We start from the raw sequence: 24,012 nt of genomic DNA, 5'->3' as shown, positions 1-24,012 counted from the left end.
TTGGTGTTGTTGATTTGAGTCATTTTGATACCGAAGGTTGTTAAGCCTCAAATCACGGTGACCACGACTCTGATACCACTTGAAAGATCCTAATGGCTAAAGGGGGGTGAATATCCTATTAAAAATTTCTACAATAACACTAAGACAAATGATTAGTCAATAAGATGGTGAAGCGAATTTTGCGCTAGCACTATACTTGGGGTTGCAAGCCACCTACCCAATTCTATTTTCTATGATCTCTAGTATATAACAACAAAGCTATGTCACTAATATACACCTAGGTGATCAACCTAGTGAAAGGTCCTTGTGTGGTTTTGGTAATTGAGTGACAACCTAGGCGGACTAATTATGTTTATGTGAGATACACAAGTGATTAGTCCACAGGTACATGTGTGTGTGAGCAACATATGCCATGAAGGTGAAAATGGCTTGGAGATGTTGCAAAGCTCACACATGTGATGATGAAGGAGCTCATTGCATATGAGACATGACATTGAGTCATGTGATCAAGGTGGAGAAGATCAAGACAAGACTTGGCTTGATGGACCGGTTGCAAGCGTGAAAGACAAGACATTGAGTCATGTGAGTGCACGGTCTTAGTCTTCGACCGGATGATGGCGCTAAAAGTGACCGGACGCTGGCAGGGTGCGTCCGATCAGGCTGACGTACGATAATGTAGGCGACGCAGAGAAGCTGGAGAAGGACCAGACGCTGGTGCTGCGTCCGATCGTGACCGACCGGATGCGTCCGGTCACGAGTGGAACCTTACTGGAAGTGACCGGACGCTGGGGTCCTGCATCTGGTCATACACAGTGCTGCGTTTGGTCGCAACTTAACCGTTGAGATCGGGCGCTCAGTATTTGAAGCCAGAGATGATGTGGCAGTCATCCGTTGATCGGACACTGGCAGGCTACGTCCGATCGATACGACCGGAGCGTCCGGTCATCCCGAGTTCTGCCCAGTGAAGCGGTAACGGCTCTATTTGTACGTGGGTTATAAATAGGAGCCTTGGTCGGCCTTTGGTCGGCAGCTTGGTAAAGATAAGCACACTAGAGCCTTGGTGGCTTATGTGGTGGTGCTTGGGAGCCCTCTAACTCACTCTAGCTTGATAGTGTTCATCCGATTGAGTGAGTGAGCGATTCTAGTGCGATTGCATCGTGAGGTTGCATCGAGTGGCACTAGGTGATCGAGTTGCAAGCCGGTGGTGCTTGTTACTCTTGGAGGTTGCCACCTCCTAGATGGCTTGGTGGTGGTCTCCGTCAAAGCCCGCAAGAAGCTTGTGCGGTGCTCTGGAGAAGAGCTTTGTGAGGGGCATTGTGCTCGCCCCGCGGGAGCCACGAAGAGCAACTCTAGTTGAGCGTGTCATTGAGCTACCCTCACTTTTGGGGTAGGTTCTTGCGGTGCCCGACATGCGGGCTTGGTGGGTGATGCCAATTAGCCGCTGAACCACTAAGTGAGCAGTCGACACAATGGGGACTAGCGTGTTGGCAAGCATGTGAACCTCGGGAGAAAAATCGCCGTGTCAACCTTGTTCTTCCCGTTGGTTTGCATCCTTGTTACACAAGCTTGTAATTACTTTCATATACATTGTGCTTGTGTAGTTGCTCTTGTAATTAGTTAGCTTGTGTAGCTCACTAGTTACCTTCTTGCTTGTGTAGCATAGAAGTAGCTCCCTTGCGTGGCTAGTTTAGTTTGTGTAACCTTGTTAGTCACATTGCTTAGTTTGTGTAGCTAAGTATTTGCGCTCTCTAATTTGGCATTGGTTGCCTTGTTGTTGAGCATTACTAGTGAGGTTAGGTGGCTTTGTGCTTTTGCTTACTAGCATGTGTAGGAGCTCCCTAGTTGGTTGAAGTACTAGTGGCATAGTTTGTGTGACCTTGCTTCTAGAATTGGTTAGGTGAGCTCTAGCTAGTCCGGCACCTTTGTTGCTTAATTAGTATCTTTGGAAGGTGTTAGAGAACATAGATAGAGGGGTGTAGTCTTGGCTAGACCAATTGTTTTAATTCCGCACTTATTTCGGTTAACCGACGCGATTAATTTTAAAAAAGACTATTCACCCCCCCCTCTAGTCCGCCATCTCAACCTTACACCTAGTGAGAGTAATACAATTATACACTATCTAGTCTTAACTATCACTAGCTCTATCCAAGTGAATATATAATGAAATACAAGAGAGTGGTAGAGAGGTATACCACCGTGGCAAGTGACCAATGAGTGAATACCAATGAATACCAAGGAGACAATCAAGACACAATGATTTTTCCTCTGAAGTTCACTTGCTTACCGGCAAGCTAGTCCCTGTTGTGGCGATTCACTCACTTGGAGGTTCACGCGCTAATTGGCATCACACGCTAAACCCTCAATAGGGTGCGGCACAACCAACACAAGATGAGGATCACACAAGCCACAAGTAATTTACTAGAGTACCTTTTGGCTCTCCGCCGGGGAAATGTCAAGAACCCCTCACAATCACCACGATCGGAGCCGGAGACAATCACCAACCTACGCTCGACGATCCTCGCTGCTCTAAGTCATCTAGGTGGCGGCAACCACCAAGAGTAACAAGCCAAACCTGCAGCGAAACATGAATACCAAGTGCCCCTAGATGCAAACACTCAAGCAATGCACTTGGATTATCTCCCAATCTCACAAAGATGATGAATCAATGATGGAGATGAGTGGGAGGGCTTTGGCTAAGCTCACAAGGTTGCTATGTCAATGCACATGGCCAAGAGGGTGAGCTTGAGCTGGCCAAACGATATTTATAGACACCCTAAAATAATAGAGTAGTTGGCTCAATTATTTGGCTGACTGTGGGACGACTGGACGCGTAGGTCGTGTGCACCGGACGCGTCCGGTGTGGTGACCGGACGCGTCCGGTCGCAGCCTGACCGCCACGTGTCCCTTTCAAATTGTTTAGCCATTCGCGCCCAACGGCTATCTCTGCGCACAGTAATACTACATGATCGAACGCGCTGTTAGAAAACGACCGGACGCGGGAGACGCAGCGTCCGGTCGAGTCCAGAGAGCTCCCAGAGCCGCTCTGAGCCGACCGGACGCGTCCGATCACACCGGACCGAACGTTCCCAGTGTTCGATCAATTATTACGCTGAAAACACAAGACTTTGTCCGGTCGCTCTCTGCAATCCGGTATCGGGCTATATTATTTTGACCTGACGCTAAACAGTAACTCGTCAGCGTCCTGTCACTCCACTGAGCTAGAGTTCGGTCACCTTGGCAACTCTGCCCGCGCCTGGCCAGAATACCGGACGCGTCCGGTATCGATATCGGACGCATCCGGTCACGTCAGGAACACTGCCGCCTGAGGCAGTACCGGACGCGTCCGGTACGCATGTCGGACGCGTCCGGTCTCCCCGTGACCAGCGCATTCAACTCCTTTTCAACTCTATCTTCTTTATCCTTGCTCAAATATGCCAACCAACAAGTATATCATCTTGTGCAAATATGTTAGCATATTTTCACAAATGTTTTCAAGCGTGGTAGCACTCCATTAGATCCTAAATGCATATGCAATGAGTTAGAATATCTAGTGGCACTTTAATAACCGTATTTCGATACGAGTTTCACCCCTTTTAATAGTACGGCTATCGATCCTAAATGTAATCACACTCGCTAAGTGTCTCGATCACTAAACCAAAAAGCTTCTATCAATTTCACATTTACCTTGAGCTTTTTATTTTTTTCTCTTTCTCCTTTTCAAAGTCCAAGCACTTGATCATCACCATAGCATCACCATCTTTCAAGTCATGATCTTCATTTGCTTCACCACTTGGAATGTGCCACCTATCTCATAATCACTTTGATAAACTAGGTTAATACATAGAGTTTCATCAATTCATCAAAACCAAACTAGAGCTTTCGCCTGTTCTCAAACCAAACAATAAGTCTATCCCACTCTCTGATCAAACACAACCTTAAAAGAGCGAAGGAATTCTTTCATCCTGTTTTTTTTTTTTACTTTTCAAACTGCCATCACACCCTTTGTCTCACATGTGACTTAAACTTACAATATGTACTTATACGAGTCAAAACAACTTGCGTCTAGGTTCCTCATATGTATTAAATATTTTATTTAGTACAAGTAAAAAGACGACATTTGCTATCGCACTGGATGCTATACTGTAGACTGAGTACTACAAAGCCGAGAATGAAGTTTCAAACACTACCCTCAACTGAAGAAAAATACAACGAAGAATTCACGCTACCCTCAGGTCATGATAATAGTTGTTCTCTGCAGAGCACTGAATTCAACGTCACAACTAAAAACTTCAGCTCAGACAATAGGCTTATTTCAAAGCTACATCTGATGGGGAGGGAATGTTGAAACACTGCCCATATCTATTCGGATGACTGCAAAATCATCTCGAAGATCAGCGATGGATCGATCAAAACCGGAAGCTGTAAAGAGGGAACTTGGACATCACTCCAGGGCTCAGTACGACTTCGAAGCATCCCTCTGAATCAACCTTTCATAGAGGGCACATGCTAATCTTTTGGGCTTGTTTCCGCCGATGACGAGTCGGAGGAGTCCGTGTTGTACCCAGGAGCACGCGGCGGCAGCTCTGCCACTTCTAGCTCAGTAGCTGAACAAGAAATCAACAGACAAAGTCAGAACTGGGAGTTACTCCTATGAGAACGAGCTCGTTCCAACTTACAAAAATAGGATGGTGGAATCCGGGCTTAAGTGTACCAAAGATACTCCAATCCAAGTTGTCTATTAGAGTGTTATAAGAATCTATCCATGTATTGTAAAAGAATGTACGAACATAGCTTTTGGATCTAATGCCTGTTAGTAACCTAGCCTTTAAGGGCTTGCTTGTAGCACAGATGTAATAAATGATAGGTTCACTATGAAAGCAAATGATGGGTTTACTATGAAAGCTAGATGCCCAGATATTTATGTATGCATCATAGTAGAATGACTAACGACAGATTCTTAGCCCCCCAACCAAGGAAGCCTTTTCATTTTTAGAAATCAGAGTCCCCACAGGAAGTCCTATGTGTTTGTGCATATAATGTGGACATCGAATCAGCCAATCAATACTAATTCATATCTCACCTGTAACTTTGTGAACCTTAGACTTGTTTAACTTCTTTGTGTGCCGCCGTATAAGCTTCTTCGTTTTTGTTATAGTCAATTGCCGAGCAAATGGGGAGAACTCAATTTCATTCTCACTCCGTTCACCATGGAAATCATGATCAGCGTCTCCTTTCATTGTCTTCAAAACAAATGCCATCGCTTTCTTTTTCTGTGTACTGAATAAGCCCTTAACGGAGGTTGCGAATCCATCACCAGCTCCATCACTAGGCTTTTTTAGAAACGCTGGAAGTTGATCAGAACTGCCAGCTTCGTCACCATCACTGTCACTTAAATTAAAATCAGTGGCACTGATTAAAGCTGTAGATGGTTCTTTTTGGCTGCTAGATTTAGCTTTAAACTTTTTACCCTGTAAAAGAGAAATAAGTAACATTCAAGTCAAATTAGTGAAATGTTAATGTTTCTTACAAGTTGAATATTTGCATCTAGATTCCTTCTGGAAGTCATAAAAATAGCAATAACAAGATAACATTGAACTATAAACACACATTTACATCTAGCTTTGCATTATATGCTATTTTATTTTTTATCAGCTAAGCATTTGGAATTTGAAATGCTGTTTCAACTTCGAAAGTTTGTGAGTAAATCAAAATTACTTGCCTGCATGCCTGTAACAGACTTCAATACACCCCATACAATATGTTTCTTTACTCGTGAAAACAGTCTTGGCCATGTTCCAGTAAAATCCTCACGATGGAAGGTATCCATAAGTAGCCTTACATCACTAACAGCAAATGGCAATCCTTCATATGTGAGCTGCAGTTCAACCTTGCATACCAAGAATTGTTGTCATCAGACCAAATAGTGAGCACATTACATGAAAAGGATTGTTTAAGGAAACTGGCTATTGTTTTATCATGTCATGTATTACAAGTACCAGATTATATAAAAAAAAAGGTATCTGCATACAGTAAATGCCAACCTGGCTTATTTTTATATTGCGGAAGTCCATCATTTTTTGAGGTCTAGATTGTTTCACCTCATTGGGCTCTACAATTTTCTTATCCTCACGAGTAGAGCGAACAGGACGTAGTAACTTGGAATCCTTAGCAGCATCTTGAGGTTCATATTGGGTATTTGATTGACCCTCCATTTGTGAAACAAGTTCGTTAGCTACAGATTCAGCAACTGTTTCCTCCCATGTCCTGTCAAATGAAGATGTCCTTCGAAGTTCAGGCTTCTGTGAAAATGTAGTTTCTTTTGATGACTGGTTATTGGGACTGTTTGTCTCTGCAACAAAAGTGTTTTTCTTTCGTCTTGTTCCTGCTGTAGTGGAGACCTTGAAAAGCTCCTATATACAGTGAAAAGTAACATAAGGAACAAAGATGAAAGCATAATAACATTTGAAACATCAAAGAACACCAAACGATCTAACCTGTCGCTTTTGTGGTTGCTGTTCATCTCCAGGGAAGAAATATCCCCACATCATTCTGTACATTGCTTCAGTCAAATAAATTTTTAGTGGATAGATGTCTACCTGCAGTTACAAGAGTAAAAAGGAACCACTTTTATTATTTATTGACATCCATATAAGTGCGCGTGCCAAAAAAAAAACAAGGCAGTATAGAGTTGCACTATACTAATGCTTATTTGTGCATCATGATCTGCATTTCTTTTATCTAACTATGGTAGTGAAAAAACTAGCAATCATAGGAAACATATGATTCTAAACTTAAAATACTATCAGTTCAATGAAACGATTTCAATTGAACTTACTAAGAAACTCTCGATAACTGAATTCCCACCAGTTAGAGCTCCCTGCCGGGCATTGACACGAAGCATTGCATTCCTGCATTTGAAATCAGTCGTGAAGCATGATTGGAGGGCAGAGAACTGATACAGCCGCAGGTCACAATTAGGTGATGTTTTGGACATCAAATTGACATGGCTACTTTTTCTGCCCATAGTTATGACCGGAGGGAGTATATAATAAACTAAAACAGGTCCAATGAACGTATGAAGGGTAATAACAAATATAAAGAAAAAATGACAAAAAAAATCAAATTACAGAACGTAGGAGATCTCACATAAGGCCTGTTTGGAAAGGAGCAAATGGATCTGTCAAGGGCCTCAAACCCCTGACTGGCCGGACCTCGGCTGCGCAGTTCGTAGCCGCCGTCCGTCACGCCGGCGAGGTTATGCCCCTCAGCCGTCGGCTTCTAGAGAGATAGGGAGGTTAGGGATAACTTTTCTGCTTAATCCAAGATGGTTCTCACGTACAGCATATATGGCCCTTGGCCTAAACAAATGGAGAAAGTTCTCCTTAATTCTAGGATCAGCCTAACAAGGAAACAACCACCAGCCACACAAGGCAACAGCCACCTAGCTTTCCTCCTAGCCACTCGCCTGCCCCTCCTGGCTCATGGCCGCGCGCGCCTGTCCCTCCTGGCTCATGGCCGCGCGCTCAGCGTCCCTACGGACGTCGCGGGCTCTTCTGCGCCGGCTGTATGTGCGCCCGCACATGACATCTCTCCCGCCGTCGAAGACCAGCTCGTCCTCGAGCTGAAAATCAGGAAACCGAAGACGGAAATCGTCGAAGTCCTCCCAGCTTGCGGACGCCGCTGGTTCATCCTTCCATTGGACCAGCACCTGACGCACACCGCGCGCGAGCCGAGCAGCAGCTATCTTGTCGGGCACCGGCAGCACAGCGCCGTTGTGGGTGGCCGGCAGCGCCGGGGGCGAAGAGGGCGGCGTGCCGACGAACTTCTTGAGCACCCCGACGTGAAACACATCATGGAGACGTGCCCCCGGAGGCAGCTCGAGCCGAACAGCCGCGGCGTTGATGATCTCCACCACGCGGTACGGCCCGACGAACCGGGGCTTGAGCTTGCCGGAGGTGGTACGTGGCAGGGATGCCGCTTGACGCTGCCTAAGCCGAAGGAGAGCCCAATCATCGACTTGGTACTCCACCTGCCGGTGATGCTGGTCGTAAACACGCTTTTGGACCGCCTGGGCCTGCTCGAGACGGTAACGGACGTCGTCCAGGAAGGCTGCACGTTCCTCCATCTCCTGGGCCACCGCAGCCACGCGCGTCTCGCCGGGCTCATACGAGCGGATGGTCGGCGGTTCGCGGCCGTAGACCACGCGGAACGGCGTCTCCCGCAGCGACGACTGGAAGGCCGTGTTGTAGATGTACTCCGCCCACGGGAGCCAACGGAGCCACTGGCGAGGACGGTCACCGGCAAAGCAGCGGAGGTACATGACGATCACCCTGTTGGCGGCCTCCGTCTGCCCGTCCGTCTGCGGGTGGAACGCGGACGACATGAAGAGCTTGGTCCCGGTGAGCCGCATGAGCTCAGTCCAGAACGCCGATGTGAACACCGGGTCGCGGTCCGAGACGATGGACTGCGGTACGCCATGAAGGCGGACGATGTCGCCGAAGAAGGCTTGGGCGACGGACTCGGCGGTGTACGGGTGGGCTAGCGGTAGAAAGTGGCAGTATTTGCTGAAGCGGTCGACGACGGAGAGGATGACCGTCTTGCCCTGCACCTTGGGCAGCGCCTCAATGAAATCAATGCCGACATCCGCCCACACGCTGGAAGGAATGGGCAGCGGCTGGAGCAGACCGGCCGGGCGCAGATGGTCTGACTTGTACTTCTGGCAGGTGGCACATGCCTTCACAAACTCCTGCACCAAACGTTTCATGTTGGGAAAATGGAAATCACGTCGGAGGCGGTGCAGGGTGCGGTGGATGCCCTCGTGGCCGTCCTCGTGGACCGCGGCCAGGATCTCCTGTAGAAGCGGCGACGCCGGGGGGATGTAGAGGCGGCCCGCGAGGGCAACCAAGCCGTCGGTGATGGCCCACGGCGCCGCGCGGGTGCCTGCTCGGAGCTCGTCGTGGATAGCGACCAGCGCGGGGTCCGTCGCTTGGGCGTGGCGAAGTCGCTCGATGAAGTCGAAACGGGGCGCGGAGATGGCCAGCAGCTCGCCATCCTGGACGTCACGGCGGGAGAGAGCGTCGGCGACCGTGTTCGTGGCGCCGGAGCGGTACTCCACTGCGAAGTCGAAGCCCAAGATCTTGCCGACCCAGTGGTGCTGCGGAATCGTAGCGAGGCGCTGGTCGAGGAGATACTTCAAACTGTAGTGATCCGTCTTGACGAGGAAGCGGCGCCCCCAGAGGTAGGGCCTCCAATGCCGGACGGCTTGAACCAGCCCAATAAGCTCGCGTTCATACGCTGCTAGGGCGCGGTGGCGAGGCGCCACTGGCCGGCTGAAGTAGGCCAGCGGGTGGCCCTCCTGGACCAGAACGGCGCCGAAGCCCGCCGTCGACGCGTCGCACTCGACGATGAACATCTTGGCGAAGTCGGGCATGGCGAGGACGGGTGCCGACGTGACCGCTGCCTTGAGCGCTGAGAACGCCTTTGCCGTGGCTTCATCCCAAGTGAAGCCATCCTTCTTGAGGAGCGCCGTGAGGGGCGCGGCCACCGTGCCGTAGTTATGCACGAACTTGCGGTAGTATCCCGCTAGTCCGAGGAACCCGCGAACAGCACGGGCGGAGCGCGGGGTCGGCCAGTCGTGGATGGCCTGCACCTTGGCCGGATCCATGGCAACCCCCGCTGCGGAGATGACGTGGCCGAGGTACGCGACGGTGGTGGCACCAAAGGAGCATTTGGTGCGCTTGACGAAGAGCTGGTGGCGGCGAAGCTCGTCGAGGACCGCGCGCAGGTGCCGCAGGTGATCAGCCCACGTACTGCTGTAAACCAAAATATCATCAAAAAATACCAGGACGAAACGGCGGAGAAACGGCCGGAGGGTGTCATTCATCAGAGCTTGGAAGGTGGCCGGCGCGTTGCACAAGCCGAACGCCATGACCAGGAACTCGTACAAGCCTTCATGCGTACGGAAGGCCGTCTTGTGGATGTCTTCGGGCCGCATGCGGACCTGGTGGTAACCCGACCTCAAGTCGAGCTTGGTGAAGAACTTGGCGCCGTTGAGCTCATCCAACAGCTCGTCGACCACCGGGATCGGGAAGGCGTCCTTGACGGTCATGGCGTTCAGGGCGCGGTAGTCGACGCAGAAACGCCATGAGCCGTCGGGCTTCTTCACAAGGAGGACGGGCGACGAGAACGGCGAGTCGCTGCGGCGGACGATCCCCTGCTCCATCATGGCCGCACACTGCCGCTCCAGCTCGTCCTTATGGGCAGCCGGGTACCGATATGGACGTACGGCCACCGGCTGCGCGTCGGGCTTCAGCAAGATGCGGTGGTCGTGGGCGCGCTTGGGCGGAAGGCCGGCTGGAGTGGCGAACACGTCTGCGAACGAGCCGAGGAGGGCCTCCAGTAGCGTCTCGCCGGCCACCAGGGCGCGTACAGCCGAGCCGGCCGCCCCAGCCACGCCCGTCCAGGAGACGGTGCAGCCCCCGCGCTGGAAGGACATGCGCCGGTTGGCCAGGTCCCATACGATTGGTCCCAAGGCTCCCAGCCACTTGGTGCCCAGGACGATGTCGTACCCGGCCAAGGGCATGACGAAGAGCTCCGCCGGGAAACTGGCGCCGGCGATGAGCAGGGGCGCGTCGCGGATGACGCCCGCACAGGTGATCTTCTCGCCGTTGGCCACCATGGCCGTGAGACGGGGATGGTGGCGGAGAGGCAGACCCGAGCGCCGCGCGGCCTCCTCGGAGATGAAGCTGTGGGTGCTGCCCGAGTCCAGGAGCGCGACGAGCGATGCGGCCCCCAGCTGCACGGCCAGCTGCATGGTGTCTGCCACGGGCACGCCCGCCACAGCCTGCAGTGAGAAACAGGGCGCCTCCGTGTCCCCCGGTGCAGCAGGGTCGGCGGCGTCCTCGATTTCGACACCGTCGACGAAGAAGATTCGTTTGCAAAACCTGTTATGACCACGGGAATATTTCTCGTCACAGTTAAAACATAAGCCAAGGCGACGACGTTCCGCCTGCTCCGCCGTGGAGAGACGCCGCTGGTTGCCCTCGCGATGACCCGGATCGGCAGCCGCCGGGGGGGCGGGCAGGGCGAGCTGCTGTGGCGGCACAGGCAAGACCGGACGAGGCGGTGGCGGCGGCAACAGACCACGGGCGCCTGGCCGGGCCGGGGCCGGAGGAGCCCTGTCGAGCTCCATGAGCTCCACCTGACGCGCCAGACTCATCGCGGCGGAGAGCGTGTCGGGGTTATGGATGCGCACCGCATGACTCAGGGGTGGCCGAAGACCACCGGTGAAGAGCTGGACCCGTTGGGCCTCAGCCAGCCGCCCGGCGCGTGGCAGGAGGGCTTGGAAGCGATTGGCGTACTCCTCGACGGTCCCGGTGCGGCGGCACTCGGAGAGCTCGAACATCGGGGCGGACCGGAGGGGCGGCCCGAAACGTTCGTTGAGGAGGTCCTTGAACCGACCCCAAGATGGTGCGCCGTCCTCCTCCTCGAGCTGGTTGTACCACAGCTGGGCGACGTCGTCCAGATGGTACGAGGCCGTCCGAACGCGTTCCTCCCCCATGGTGCGATGGTGGCGGAAATACGACTCGCATTTGTTGAGGAAGAGCATTGGATCTACCGTGCCATCAAAGCGGGGAAAATCCCACTTTTTGTGCTTGAAGAACGGATCTTGATCTCGCAAATCGTTCGGGCGACGGCCGCCGTCGTTGTCCGAGGTCGACGCGGACTTGTCCTTCATGGCCGCCATGTCGGACTTCAGGGAGGTCACCTCGGTGCGGAGGGACTTTAGTTCAGCGAGCAAGTCGGCGAGGGTGGGTTCGGCCATGGCTGTGGTGGAGCTTTGCGATGGCGGCGTGGGGGAGGCTGTGGTGGGCGAGGGATCGGCGCGCGTGGGTGAGGATCGACGAGACCGTGATACCAGGTTGTCAAGGGCCTCAAACCCCTGACTGGCCGGACCTCGGCTGCGCAGTTCGTAGCCGCCGTCCGTCACGCCGGCGAGGTTATGCCCCTCAGCCGTCGGCTTGTAGAGAGATAGGGAGGTTAGGGATAACTTTTCTGCTTAATCCAAGATGGTTCTCACGTACAGCATATATGGCCCTTGGCCTAAACAAATGGAGAAAGTTCTCCTTAATTCTAGGATCAGCCTAACAAGGAAACAACCACCAGCCACACAAGGCAACAGCCACCTAGCTTTCCTCCTAGCCACTCGCCTGCCCCTCCTGGCTCATGGCCGCGCGCGCCTGTCCCTCCTGGCTCATGGCCGCGCGCTCAGCGTCCCTACGGACGTCGCGGGCTCTTCTGCGCCGGCTGTATGTGCGCCCGCACATGACAGGATCCAAATCCTTACAAAAGTTTCCAAAATTCCCAGGGCAATCCCATCTACCAAACAGGCCCTTAGTGATTTATGGTTACTGTGTTCTCTGCTCTTTCCTGTTTAATTAAACAGCAGTTTACAAACATTTCAAAGTTAATCCTTTAGGAAAATATTATGAAGAGGATGTATAGAATTGCAACCTATAGTCCATGAACTTCAGCATCATTGTGATGTTATAACTTATAAAATACTAGATGTTTAGGCTTGCCCTAGCGCATCATTGTGATACTATACATACTATATGATAGACATCCCTGAAAACATTGTCCTAAGAAAAGAAATAGAAAAGACTGCACAAAGGTACATGTGAGCATCTAAATAGTCATGTACACAACAGTATCAAGAGGAAAGATGCTTACTTGCCCCATTCAGAAGGTGGATTCCAGGGTGATACAACAGTATCTGATTTTGCATTAGCAAGTCCATTTTTTAGGACAAACAGCTTGGTTGTCAACTGGGCGATGCCAATATCTTTGTAGTCTCGGTCGAAATCAAAAATCTACAGATCAACAAAAATCAGTGCAAAAATCTATGTTTGGATCAAAAGTTAGTTTTCAACAGGAACTATCATCATTCTTGAGCACAATTTGAACGAAGTACTTCCATGTGCTATCAGAAATGACAATCAAGAATACATTTGACTGGAAAGAAATCAAGTTTACCATATCGTTTATCTCGGCCTCAGAAAAGGATTTTCCATCTGCTAACATGCTCCACACAATCTTTTTTATCCTCACCGAAATTCTCATGGCAAATGAAGGGCTTTTGTTCTTTTCCTTTTCCATCAACCTCAACTGTGCAGCTTTCTGCATGGCAGTTCTTAGCATAGAATATGCTTCTTTCCTACCATTGCGGACATTCACGAGTCGTTTCTTCAGTTGTTTGACCTGGCAGTGGTTAAGTTAGCAAGACATAATAAGGATATAATCGTAACTATATGCTAATGTGCACTAAAGCAAGTACTCCCTCCGTCCCAAAATATAAGAGTTTCTGGCTTCATCTTAAGTCAAACTATTCTAAGTTTGGCCAAGTTTATAGAAAGGAGTATGAGCTTCTACAATATCAAACAAGTAAATTATGAAAATATATTTCATAACGTATCCAATGATGTTCATTTGATATCATAAACATTATTAACTTAGGATAATTTGACTGATGAAAAAACCAGAAACGCTTATATTTTTTTGGATGGAGGAAGTATTAATTAAGGTATGAACTACTAAATGAAGATAACTGAAGAATACAATCATATAAACAAAGTATTTTTTTATAAGTAATATGAACTCAAAATAGATATAACCATGGTACTTCTGAACATACCAGCATTAACCTTGAACCAGTAACAATCCATGCAGCGTCATCAGCCTTTGGTGACTGACTCTGATCATGAGATGATTCACCACAGGTAGATAAGGCTCGGATATCATCAAGCAGTAGCTTCCGAGCTCTTTCTTTTACTTCAACACCAATCTTAGCTAATTCTACCTCCTCAACTCCATCAGGTACAACTGCATCGGATGCTTCTTCAATGTTGTCGTCATCATTGTCCAGGGGATAGCTTAGATTACTCTTCGGTTTTCTGACAAATTGACAAGTCCGATTAGTGCAAAGCAATATTATTAAGATAAGAATGATCTGATCATTATAGACTAAAACATCTTTTTAGATACAGACTTTTATTCAAGAACGTGATTGCACGTGTTTCATTAAGAGGAGTTAGACCAATCTTACAAAGTGCTACAGAAAGCAAACAAACAAGGAGTACAGACAAGCAGTAACAGGGTAGAGGAAACTCACACTACAAACTACAGCGACCAGCCGGATGGTTGCCAATAGAAACCGCCTGGCGCCAACGGTTACACAAAAGGGGTAACCGGAAGGTAGAGGAGGTCAACCATCAAAATAGTGGGTTAAGCTAACGTGTTTCATTTGGTAACAAGAAGCCTACTAATGACCGCCTCCTCGCCCCTGCTTTAATCTCGTCCACGAGCTGTATCGGCTGATGCAAGATTCCCGGAAAGACCCATGCGTTCCGCTCATTCCAAATTCTCCAACATGTCAGCAGAACTACTGAATCGAAGCAGCAAAGATGGGATTTGGTGATGTTTTTGAGGTTGGATATGCCACCAGTCGACCATCGAGAATGAATCCAGCGGTATCCGACCATGTAAGCCAAATGCACGCAGCGACCGGAACCGGATTTCTGTGCTAAAAGGGCAGTTCATTAGGAACCATCAAAATAGTGGGTTAAGCTAACGTGTTTCATTTGGTAACAAGAAGCCTACTAATGACCGCCTCCTCGCCCCTGCTTTAATCTCGTCCACGAGCTGTATCGGCTGATGCAAGATTCCCGGAAAGACCCATGCGTTCCGCTCATTCCAAATTCTCCAACATGTCAGCAGCACTACTGAATTGAAGCAGCAAAGATGGGATTTGGTGATGTTTTTGAGGTTGGATATGCCACCAGTCGACCATCGAGGATGAATCCAGCGGTATCCGACCATGGAAGCCAAATGCACGCAGCGACCGGAACCGGATTTCTGTGCTAAAAGGGCAGTTCATTAGGAGATAGGTGAGAGTCTCTTGCTCCTGATCGCAAAGTGTGCAGTTACCGTGGTTTTAGATACAGAAAGAGCTTGTTTTACAGTACTGCTTGGTAAGGAAGTGACAAATCATGAAATACCACAAGAAAGGACAAAAACATCGATGTCACAGGTATAGATTCAGTGGGAGTAATAACTCTTTCCTGCCAATGCCATAGGCCCAATTCAAAATGCCTACCTTTAGTTAGTGCATGAACTAAGTGAAGTATAATCTAATACTAAAGCATTTATCTGTGCCAGACAGGAAACATATCTACTAGCTTGTTAACTTGAATCACTAAGCAAAGGACAACAAGCAAACTGGATATACAGTAGTCCATGAACTTATTTATTAAAGTTTGTCCAAGGTCTGGCTCATGACACAACAAGCTTCTTACCACTGGGGCCTGCACATGTGGAACAATTGCGTCCTTCAAATATTGTATGTAGGTGCTATGTGCCCATGTTACTGGGACCAAATGTTAAATGCTTCATTGAGTGCGGGCACACAAAGACACAACACATACACACAGGAACACAAGTGCACAAAACCCTAAAAGATCAAAACTGTGATGCACGGTAAAGGTATCGGCAAACTATTAAAATGTTGAAACACTGCAAACTATGGCTAGCAAGTGACTTAAAGTGTTCAAATAACTTATGCGCCGCTTTCTCTAGCCAATGTTTTCCACCAAATATCTCCATTAATAGCTAATAGATACAAATAAACACAGACTAAGCACGTGACCATCTCACTTGTTTATGTCGACCTTGTATGTTTACAAGATAATGGTATGTACAACTTACAGTTTCCATCTTATTGAAGGAAAGTTATTGCAATATATGTTTTGCACTGGAAGAAACGTGCCTAATTAATACCTGAGTTCAGTGTGATCTACAGTTCTACACCCATATTCAGACAAATGTAACTAAGAATAACAACTGTGAGATTAGATAGATTTCATAGTTCAACTAATCTACCAAGCTTATACTGTGTGTGAAGCATTTAAATTTGCTAGGATGTAAATAGGAATACTTTAGCAGTTCGTCCATCAGCAGCACATTAACTGGCTGCGCTATGAAGATAATGCTTCATGGGAACACCATCAAATGGGCTGCTGATCTTTTCAGGAAAACGTGAACCATGCAGATGTCTTTGTCCAAAAGCTTCCAGGTACCGAGTGTACGCTTGTATATATAGCAGAATTGTTGCTTCCTTGCATCGTGCGAGCAGTTTTAATGATATTTCCTTGTTCCTTGGTAATATGTACTTTTTTACTGTCTTTCTTCCATCTATTTTTGTTTCCCAATTTTATTAGTAGACTAATATTTTACTTAGTAACAAGGAGTTATATTGTTCTCACATCCCAAAGTTTTTTTTCGGGTTAAAAGAAGTTGCTTTACCACAAAACATTTTTTAAAAGGAAAAAAATGGCTGAATAACATCTTTCATTTTCATTACAATCGGGAAAACATTGGCAGGAATCAGGATGAACATTTTGGGAAGAAGGGAAAAAAGAGAATCTGTTAAACTTTAGGACCAACAAGCAGGAGCCACAAAACTGGCTCTAGATGTAATTGCTGAAATGCTAAAATGGAAGGACTACAAGATAGGCGATGTTCTCCTTAAAAAAATAAAGAAAGAAGATAGATGATTTACTTGGGAGTTCTTGCAAAGAGAAGGTTAGTCAATACGTCCATCATAACTTGAAATTGGCGTGATGTCATACCAGCAGTTATGTCTGGTGAGTTAAATGTCAGCTCTTTCAGTGGTTTAACCTGCATACCAGAAACAGTTGATGAATAAACTAGTTCCCTCCACTAATAGTTGCAAAATAATGCTCAGGAAAAGGCTTTAGCAAAATGAAATCATTGACAAGAGAATAGACCTTTAGTTCAGGGGTTCCTCCCTTATGCCTCGTGTAGCGGAAATACATTTGGCATGGCATAAATACCCTTTCAAGTAAAGCACCTGTTCTCTTAACTTCAGATGATCTCCGGTGTATTTTTGGCAACCACTGAATACCAGCACCTGGATCAACATCTGTGGGAGCAACATGAGCTTGAACATGCTCCAACATGACAGAGACCTCCACACGTGACCAGGTCATTTCTGGCCCAGTCCCACCAGTAGCACCATTACTGGAACCAGTTGCTTTCTCAAACATCTCTTGACCAACTTGCACAATTGAATGAAATGAACGAACCATGACCCGCCCACTACCAGCAGCTAGCAGAAACCTACCCTGATATGTGCGGATATCTAATAAGTAGTTGGAGCAGCGCTCCTAAGATTTTAATGCAATTAATGGAGGATGAAGAACACTCATAAATTTCAACACCATGTTGCCAACAAATAATTGAAAAAAATAGGCCTTGAAACTAAATTCATTAGCTACATAATGGCCACTTGCCATCTTAACATTTCTGTAATCCATTATTAGCCATCCAAGAAATGTGAATTGAATTCGTTTAAAATAAATGCTTCCTTTATAAAAGAAAAGTTCAATCAAATGATAATATTTAGTTATTTCGTAGTACTTTGTGTAATATGCAGGGTAAACACCTCTGCCTTTGTGGTGCTCTGGTACACCACAGCAGCCATTACCTTGGTAGTCCAGGAGTGTTAATCCTAGCTCCTGTGGAGGTCGTCGACAAAAATAATGTCTGCAGCGTGAATGTAAGAAGCATCCTGTGTTTGTGTGTATTGGGTTTCTTTTTTTTTTTTTGGGGGGGGGGGGGGGGGGGGGGGGGGGGGGGGGGTTGGGGGTCAAATATACGTAACTTAAAATTTCTAAGCCAAATATGTAGCCGTTTTTTTAGCAGTGAAAAACTGAGTGAACCATTTTCAATTCAATGTTGCACCACAATTTGCTTTAGCAAACGAGCCGGTTTTGGTTTCCAGTCCCCAGCAGGCCAGAAAGGTTTTGAAGTGGGATGATGACAGGCTTATGAAATACAAAATCACACGGAAGTTTTTCATTTAACAAACGTAGCAAAGAAATGCAGTGGCAATTTACTCACATTTGCTTCTTCTGAATGCAAATTGAACTGAGGTTGGACAACATTAACCATGAAATGCCTGGTACCTTCCTCTTCTGAATCACTATTATTTGAAGGCTTAAGTGCTACATCACACAGTAAAAAAAAAATAGAGTGAAAAATTTGAATGTAATTTCAATATTTTTTTGTGTTTAACGCATTGCTGAAAACCAAATATGACAAGAATGTGCTAATTGATAATAAATAAATAACATCTTAGTCATCGATTGAACACAATTGTGTCAAGAAATAGGAAACAGAGGATTGTGTTATTGATCATACCATTTTCACTACTTGATGTCAGATCTGGCTTGCCAGATCCATTGGAAGGTGGTGACTCTGAACTCTTGATTTGTTGAGGTTCAGAAGGCTGTGATGTTGAGGACACAGAGCTGAGAGCCCCATCCTTGGACATCTCAGCTTCTTTAATTAACTGTTTCTTCTCGAGAATCTTTCTTTGGGTGTATTGGCGAGAAGGAGATGGCTTTGGAGGCTGAAATGCCTGGGTTAAACCACCAACCCAAGAGAGGACAGCAGCCCGGTTTTCTAAATTCCACAGAATCTTTAATCCATAGACAAAAACTCTCTGGCAACTATCAGCAACCACCACGTTGAATCCCTCATCATCACTACCTGATTGATCATGATCACTTTCATCCCCCCCATCAAACTCAGACTTGATCAATGGCATTTCAGTTTTTTTTCTGCCATCTTCCTGCCATGCTGATAATCTAGCAGCATCAGCCTTGGGAGTTTGTTTTCGTATTGTGAAATAATCAGAATACAGAAAGAATCCATCATCTCGGCTTTTCTCGGTTGGACTAGTTTTCTTTTTGCCCTTTTCACAACCAAGACTATCTTTATCTTTTGTCAGCAGACTCTTATTTTCTATCTTAGAATCCTTAGAAGATGATGATTCAGGAATTCTGTTAATAAATACCTTCAACAAGTGCAGATCTATGCCCTGGTAGACAAGATCAAGAGGTCCACGCTTGCAATCGAAGGTGAATATCTGCTTCCCACGGCTGAAAGCTATTTCGTACCTAAACTTTGTGAAGTGTAGTGTCAAACCTTTTGCAGGATCATCTGCCTGTAGAGGCATGTTGTTAATCTGTAATTGCATGGCATCAAAACGAATGCACTGTTCTGTCATAACTCTGTCAAGTGGGAGGTTTCCAGATCGTATAAATCTGGGAACTCCAAAACGTGGAAACCTCGAAAACAGTCTTAGTTTATGGGGAGGAAGAAAAAGCAAGTTCCACCACTTCATTAGCCAGACCAAATCATGCACCCCCACGTTCACAGTTGAAGAATCAGTTGTATACGAATTACTCTTCTGTTGGTGTTCTATGGGTTCAGTAGTAGAAGGCTTAAGTGAAAAACTCCACTTCAGTGACAGAGAAGTTGAGCGGAATGCATCAAAGACTTTATCCCGTGGTTTTCCCTCTGCAGGAAGAGCAAATATAAAATGATCCATAGGATTACCGGAATCACAACCCCACTGTATTGAAATATCCATGAAAAAGGAGGGGGTTTCAAGGAAAGGTATGGCTGGATGGTGTGGAATTTCTAAACTGGACTTCTTTGCTAGACTCTCTAAGCTAGTTAGGTACACCCTTAGATACTTCGAAGACAGACTGACATAACCATCCACATAATGTATTTCCATGAAGTCAGTTTTGATTAGCATGTCATCAAGCTTCTCATAAGGGCTTGTCGAAGCAGGGAGATGCCACTTTGTCTCATTAAAACACAATTTAAATTTTCCATGAATATAGTTCCTCATATCATCCCACCAGGGTAAGCTGCGCTCTCTTCTAGGGGGCTCAGGTCGCTCAAAAAACCACCTCTTAGCTAAATTTGCCCTCCTGAGTGCACAAGTAAAAGCATAGCTTACATCAGCAAAAACTGGCTCATAACCAACTCCAAATGATACTTCCCCCTTTTTAAAATACAGTGGTATGTCAGCATATGTTTTCATTGGTGGGGTATAACCAGTTGCTGAGCGTAGCAGATTTACTCTCCACCATTTGCCAACATAAACATCCTGTCGTACTTGGGGCTGAAAACAGGTTGCCTGCCACCGGGGGGAAAATCAGTACAACTTAAATGATGCTTGATCACCATACAGAATTATACAAAAGTTCTGGAGAATATCATTTTGTTGAAATACTGAATGATATGCTCAAACAAAGTAAGGAAGAAACTACAAAGAAATGCAGTTAGATGAAGCCATTATTTTTTCTACCATTACAAGGTCAGTTAACCATTATAGTGGTATTTCACAGAAATAGTTAGCAATTCTAACACTACTTCATCAGTGAACGGCAAGGAATGCTAACCTGCTGACCCAGCACAAGACGTCCATCACATTTGCCATTGGTTCCAGAAAAGAGTGGAAATGTGTAATCTCTCAAGTACACAGATAAGGATCTAGTTTTCAAACTAAAATTGCTACCATACAATCTGGAAAACGGGATATCATCTTTGGCACAAACTGGATCTAGAGATTTAATAAAACTAATCATTCCTTCATCACCGCCATCGATCTTTGATAAGCTCACATCAACATCTTTTGCACATACTGACATAACTGATGCTCTACGAGTACTCATCTTGAATCCTGACTGGAAGCCACTTGAACAAGCACCTGACCCTTCTGATACTGGCAATTTCTGGCATGCTTGGTAATATGACTGAAATGCTTGTCTATAGATCTCTTCCCTGAGTTTTTCAATGGAGCGTGTGCCAGGAACATCTGCATCAACATCAGGACAACCACTGTTCTTTTCAGAAGAAGTATCCAGTTTTGCCTTGGGGGGATCCTTATTTTTACCTGAAGAAAGCTCATCAAGTAGATTCAACCTAACTGTGGACTCATAAAATATATTCTTCATTAAAGTTATATGCTCATCAAGCCATCCTTGCATGGGCTCTTCCTCAATTTCTGCTATCAGGTCACGTACAATGACCCGCACATACCGAAATGCCATTTTTGGTTTGCTCTTTTTGCTGCTGGTGGTGCTAGATTTCTTCTCAGGAAACAACACAGATGTTTTTGCTGCAGAAATAAGTTTAAAGGCCCTCAATGTGTCTTCTACAGCATCATCAATAGCTCTCAGTTGCAACCTAAAAGGCAAGCAAATATTAACATCACGGCATTGAATAACCCAATCACATGCAGCTGCAGATTGTAACTTCTTATCAGAATTGCTATCAGAAACAGAAATCGGGATACGAGATAACTGCATACGACTGCTTTTTAATATCCACGCACCACAAAAGCTGACTGATATTCCCTCAACCAAAACACCTATCTTTGCATTCTCAGAAAATATGTAGCCAACAGTAATCATTGCCTCAACCCCATCAGCAAGTTCACCTGAAATTTTCAGTGATTCCAAATCAATGGCAATTACTAATTCTCGCTTCTTTTGTGCCTTCTCTTGCTGACCATGGTCTGTGGGTGATTCTTTTTTGGACAGAATATCCACGTTCAATGTTTCATCTTTTACCTCGGTAACAGCATACTGTAGTTTCATTCTATGCAGAACAGATTTAAGTCGTGTAGCTACTTCAAGCAATTCCAGATAGGGATCAGGTTCCCACCTTACTGCAATGTCAGTCACATTGATGAGAGAGCAGGCTGCAATATCATTTAACCCACCAGAACGCTGGACAAACTTCGCTTTACGCACATCAAAAAGCTTGGTTTCCTCTACAGGTTTATTATCAAGCTGGTCCTCTTTATGTGTCAATCTAAAGTTCTCAAGTTCAACCTGCATGGAGTGCTTTGCCTTATTCAAAGATACACCAAACTGATAGATCTCAAGAGAAGTGGAGAAGTGCACATTCTTATGATCCGGAAGGCTGGTAGAATTTACATAAGCCATCCTTGGGGAACCATTAGCTTCGTTGATGATTACAACACGACCACCCTGAGAACCAAAATTTACACGCTTTGGATCAGCAATACTCATATCTTCCAGCCTCATGTCACCATCATACACAATAGAGCACTGTGCAACATTGATTTTGAGAAGCTGTGCTCCTTTAGATTTCTTGGTAGATTTTTGAGAAGCATGCTCCTGGACAGATCGCTTCTTAGGAGGCAAAATGCTTTTCAGGAACACTTTGTATGACATTGCAGTTGCACAAAGTGACTCAAGATAGTAAAAACAAAAGTGCATTCTGATTCCAGATATATTAACAGAGATAGAAGATTTAGCATGGTCCTCATCATTATCTTTGCCTGGGTCCTTTTGTTCCAAATCAAGAGTTGACTGGCTAATGTGCAGTAAGGTGCCCGAAGCACTTTCTTTCATTGACTGCTGGTGTTTACCAGAAACAAGAAATTTTAAGTCACCAAGTTTGGCATGCAATTGAGTTCCTTGGTCTATCATCTTACTTGCAGAAACATGAGCTGATTGAAAAAGACACTGCATTATCCAGTACAGGCAGAGCGAGATTAGTATATTAATACAAGATTGCAATGTCATAATTCGTGATATCATTAGTCATTTGAACACATAAAAAAGCCTCAAACCATTTAAACATCTTACCTTTTGTTTTCAAGGAAATACAGTAGGGAGGCCCCTACTAATGTATTTAAACAGCACTGCCAAGGTTCCTGCCCTGGCCAGCTTTTGGTGGGCCCCTCTTAGAGCTAAATCAAATGGGATGTCCGTCCACCCTGGTCTAGTTTTTTTTATGGTATTTAAATATGATAGATAGAAATCCCTTGGTACCAAACTTCCCATGCTACAAAGCTTACATAAATCTCATCAAGGAGAGTGGTGGGCAATCCTGGTAGTCTAAAAGAGTTGGAAATGTACCCATTGTTGTCACCAGCAATTTCTAATTTAACAAATTCATCATCTACCAACATCGTATCATAAATTCCAAATTTAGTATCATGACATTTGAATGCAGTAGTAATGTAACAAGGGCACAACAGTATACACACAGAGTTAGCCACAAGCCCACGTGGCCACGTCACGAGGACACAGTCGGTCTCGTGGCCATTTTCATGAACAGTCAACCTAGACCATCAGGGGGTTCACCAGCAGGATGTAGCCACAGCTGCCAGAACCGGCATCCTAGCAGCTGCAGGAAATTAGCTATCAAGTAATGTTGTATCTGAGAGAAGGAGAGCTTTCATTGGAACAGGCAAGAGCAAGTAAATGGTGGCAATTGCCTGGTAGCTTGAACAAATCTTTGCTTGCCAATTGATCGTTGTGGCATTGGCACTCATGACCTCTCGGGCTATGTTTTCTATGGCTACCATGACCCTTGTTGGGAATGGAATAGACACCAAATTTTGGCCAGACAGTAGGCTGCATGGTCAAACACTCTAAATTGGCTCCTAACCTTGTTGCTTTATTTCCTAAGATGGTGTTCAAGCGAAGGATAGTTGCAGAAGGGCTTGATAATCATCGGTGGGTGGCTGACATTAAAGGAGCCTTGACAGTATAGCCATTGAGGAATATCTACTGGTTTGGGATCAGTGTTTTCAAGTCATCTGACTAATCACGAATTCACGATTAGGCACTACAACCCGATTAGACCGATTAGAAATCTTCGTCCAATTAGTCACGATTTAATCGTCCAATTAGGTTGTGGATGACTAGTCTGGAAGGGGGTGAAATGCAAGTTGGGCTTGGCAGCTGTGCACTTGGCACATGGACCGAGTATTTTTGGCTCAGTAGGGTTTCAATATATACATCTCCCAGTGGCCAGTCATCCATCCCCTCCATCCACTGCCTGTACGAGCTTTCGCTGTCGAGCAGGAGAACGGATAAACTCTCGCTGCCTCTAATGCTAGTGTTCTCTTCCACCTCCTCCACTACCATCCTGCCTTGCTATACTACTGCTGCAGCTACTCTAGTTGTCTGGGATGGATTATGGAGTTCTGGACTAGGACCAAGACCAACTTTTTTTTTTAGATAAAGGAACAGTGTTCCGGCCTCTGCACTTTACCAATAAGTGTATGCAGCCAAACAATTGCAGATCACA

At 46.3% G+C, this 24,012-nt stretch overlaps 1 protein-coding gene across 4 annotated transcripts in view; it reads right to left on the bottom strand.

The window, feature by feature from the left end:
- Positions 1 to 3,970: 3,970 nt before the first annotated feature.
- Positions 3,971 to 24,012, bottom strand: part of LOC136543289 (protein ABERRANT POLLEN TRANSMISSION 1-like) — a 30,350-nt gene continuing 10,308 nt past the window's right edge. Inside the window, exons 9-22 of one of the 4 annotated variants that reach the window (XM_066535776.1) lie at positions 20,340 to 22,436; positions 18,280 to 20,074; positions 17,980 to 18,083; positions 16,845 to 17,201; positions 16,616 to 16,734; positions 13,694 to 13,952; positions 13,036 to 13,260; positions 12,733 to 12,872; positions 6,836 to 6,908; positions 6,495 to 6,596; positions 6,042 to 6,410; positions 5,720 to 5,887; positions 5,081 to 5,468; positions 3,971 to 4,604 (exon numbers count right to left, since the gene is read on the bottom strand). In XM_066535776.1, coding sequence (XP_066391873.1) covers positions 4,507 to 4,604; positions 5,081 to 5,468; positions 5,720 to 5,887; positions 6,042 to 6,410; positions 6,495 to 6,596; positions 6,836 to 6,908; positions 12,733 to 12,872; positions 13,036 to 13,260; positions 13,694 to 13,952; positions 16,616 to 16,734; positions 16,845 to 17,201; positions 17,980 to 18,083; positions 18,280 to 20,074; positions 20,340 to 22,436 — 6,294 coding nt within the window. In that variant the 3' untranslated portion in view covers positions 3,971 to 4,506. Of the gene's footprint in view, positions 4,605 to 5,080; positions 5,469 to 5,719; positions 5,888 to 6,041; positions 6,411 to 6,494; positions 6,597 to 6,835; positions 6,909 to 12,333; positions 12,430 to 12,732; positions 12,873 to 13,035; positions 13,261 to 13,693; positions 13,953 to 16,615; positions 16,735 to 16,844; positions 17,202 to 17,979; positions 18,084 to 18,279; positions 20,075 to 20,339; positions 22,437 to 24,012 lie in introns of those variants that run through there. The other 3 variants (XM_066535781.1, XR_010780793.1, XM_066535785.1) reach the window with 3 other exon arrangements.

The sequence above is a fragment of the Miscanthus floridulus genome, chromosome 1 (genome assembly GCF_019320115.1).
Source record: "Miscanthus floridulus cultivar M001 chromosome 1, ASM1932011v1, whole genome shotgun sequence".
Taxonomy (NCBI): domain Eukaryota; kingdom Viridiplantae; phylum Streptophyta; class Magnoliopsida; order Poales; family Poaceae; genus Miscanthus; species Miscanthus floridulus.
Note: the sequence above shows the minus strand (reverse complement) of the source record. Positions and strands in the feature narration are given on the sequence as shown.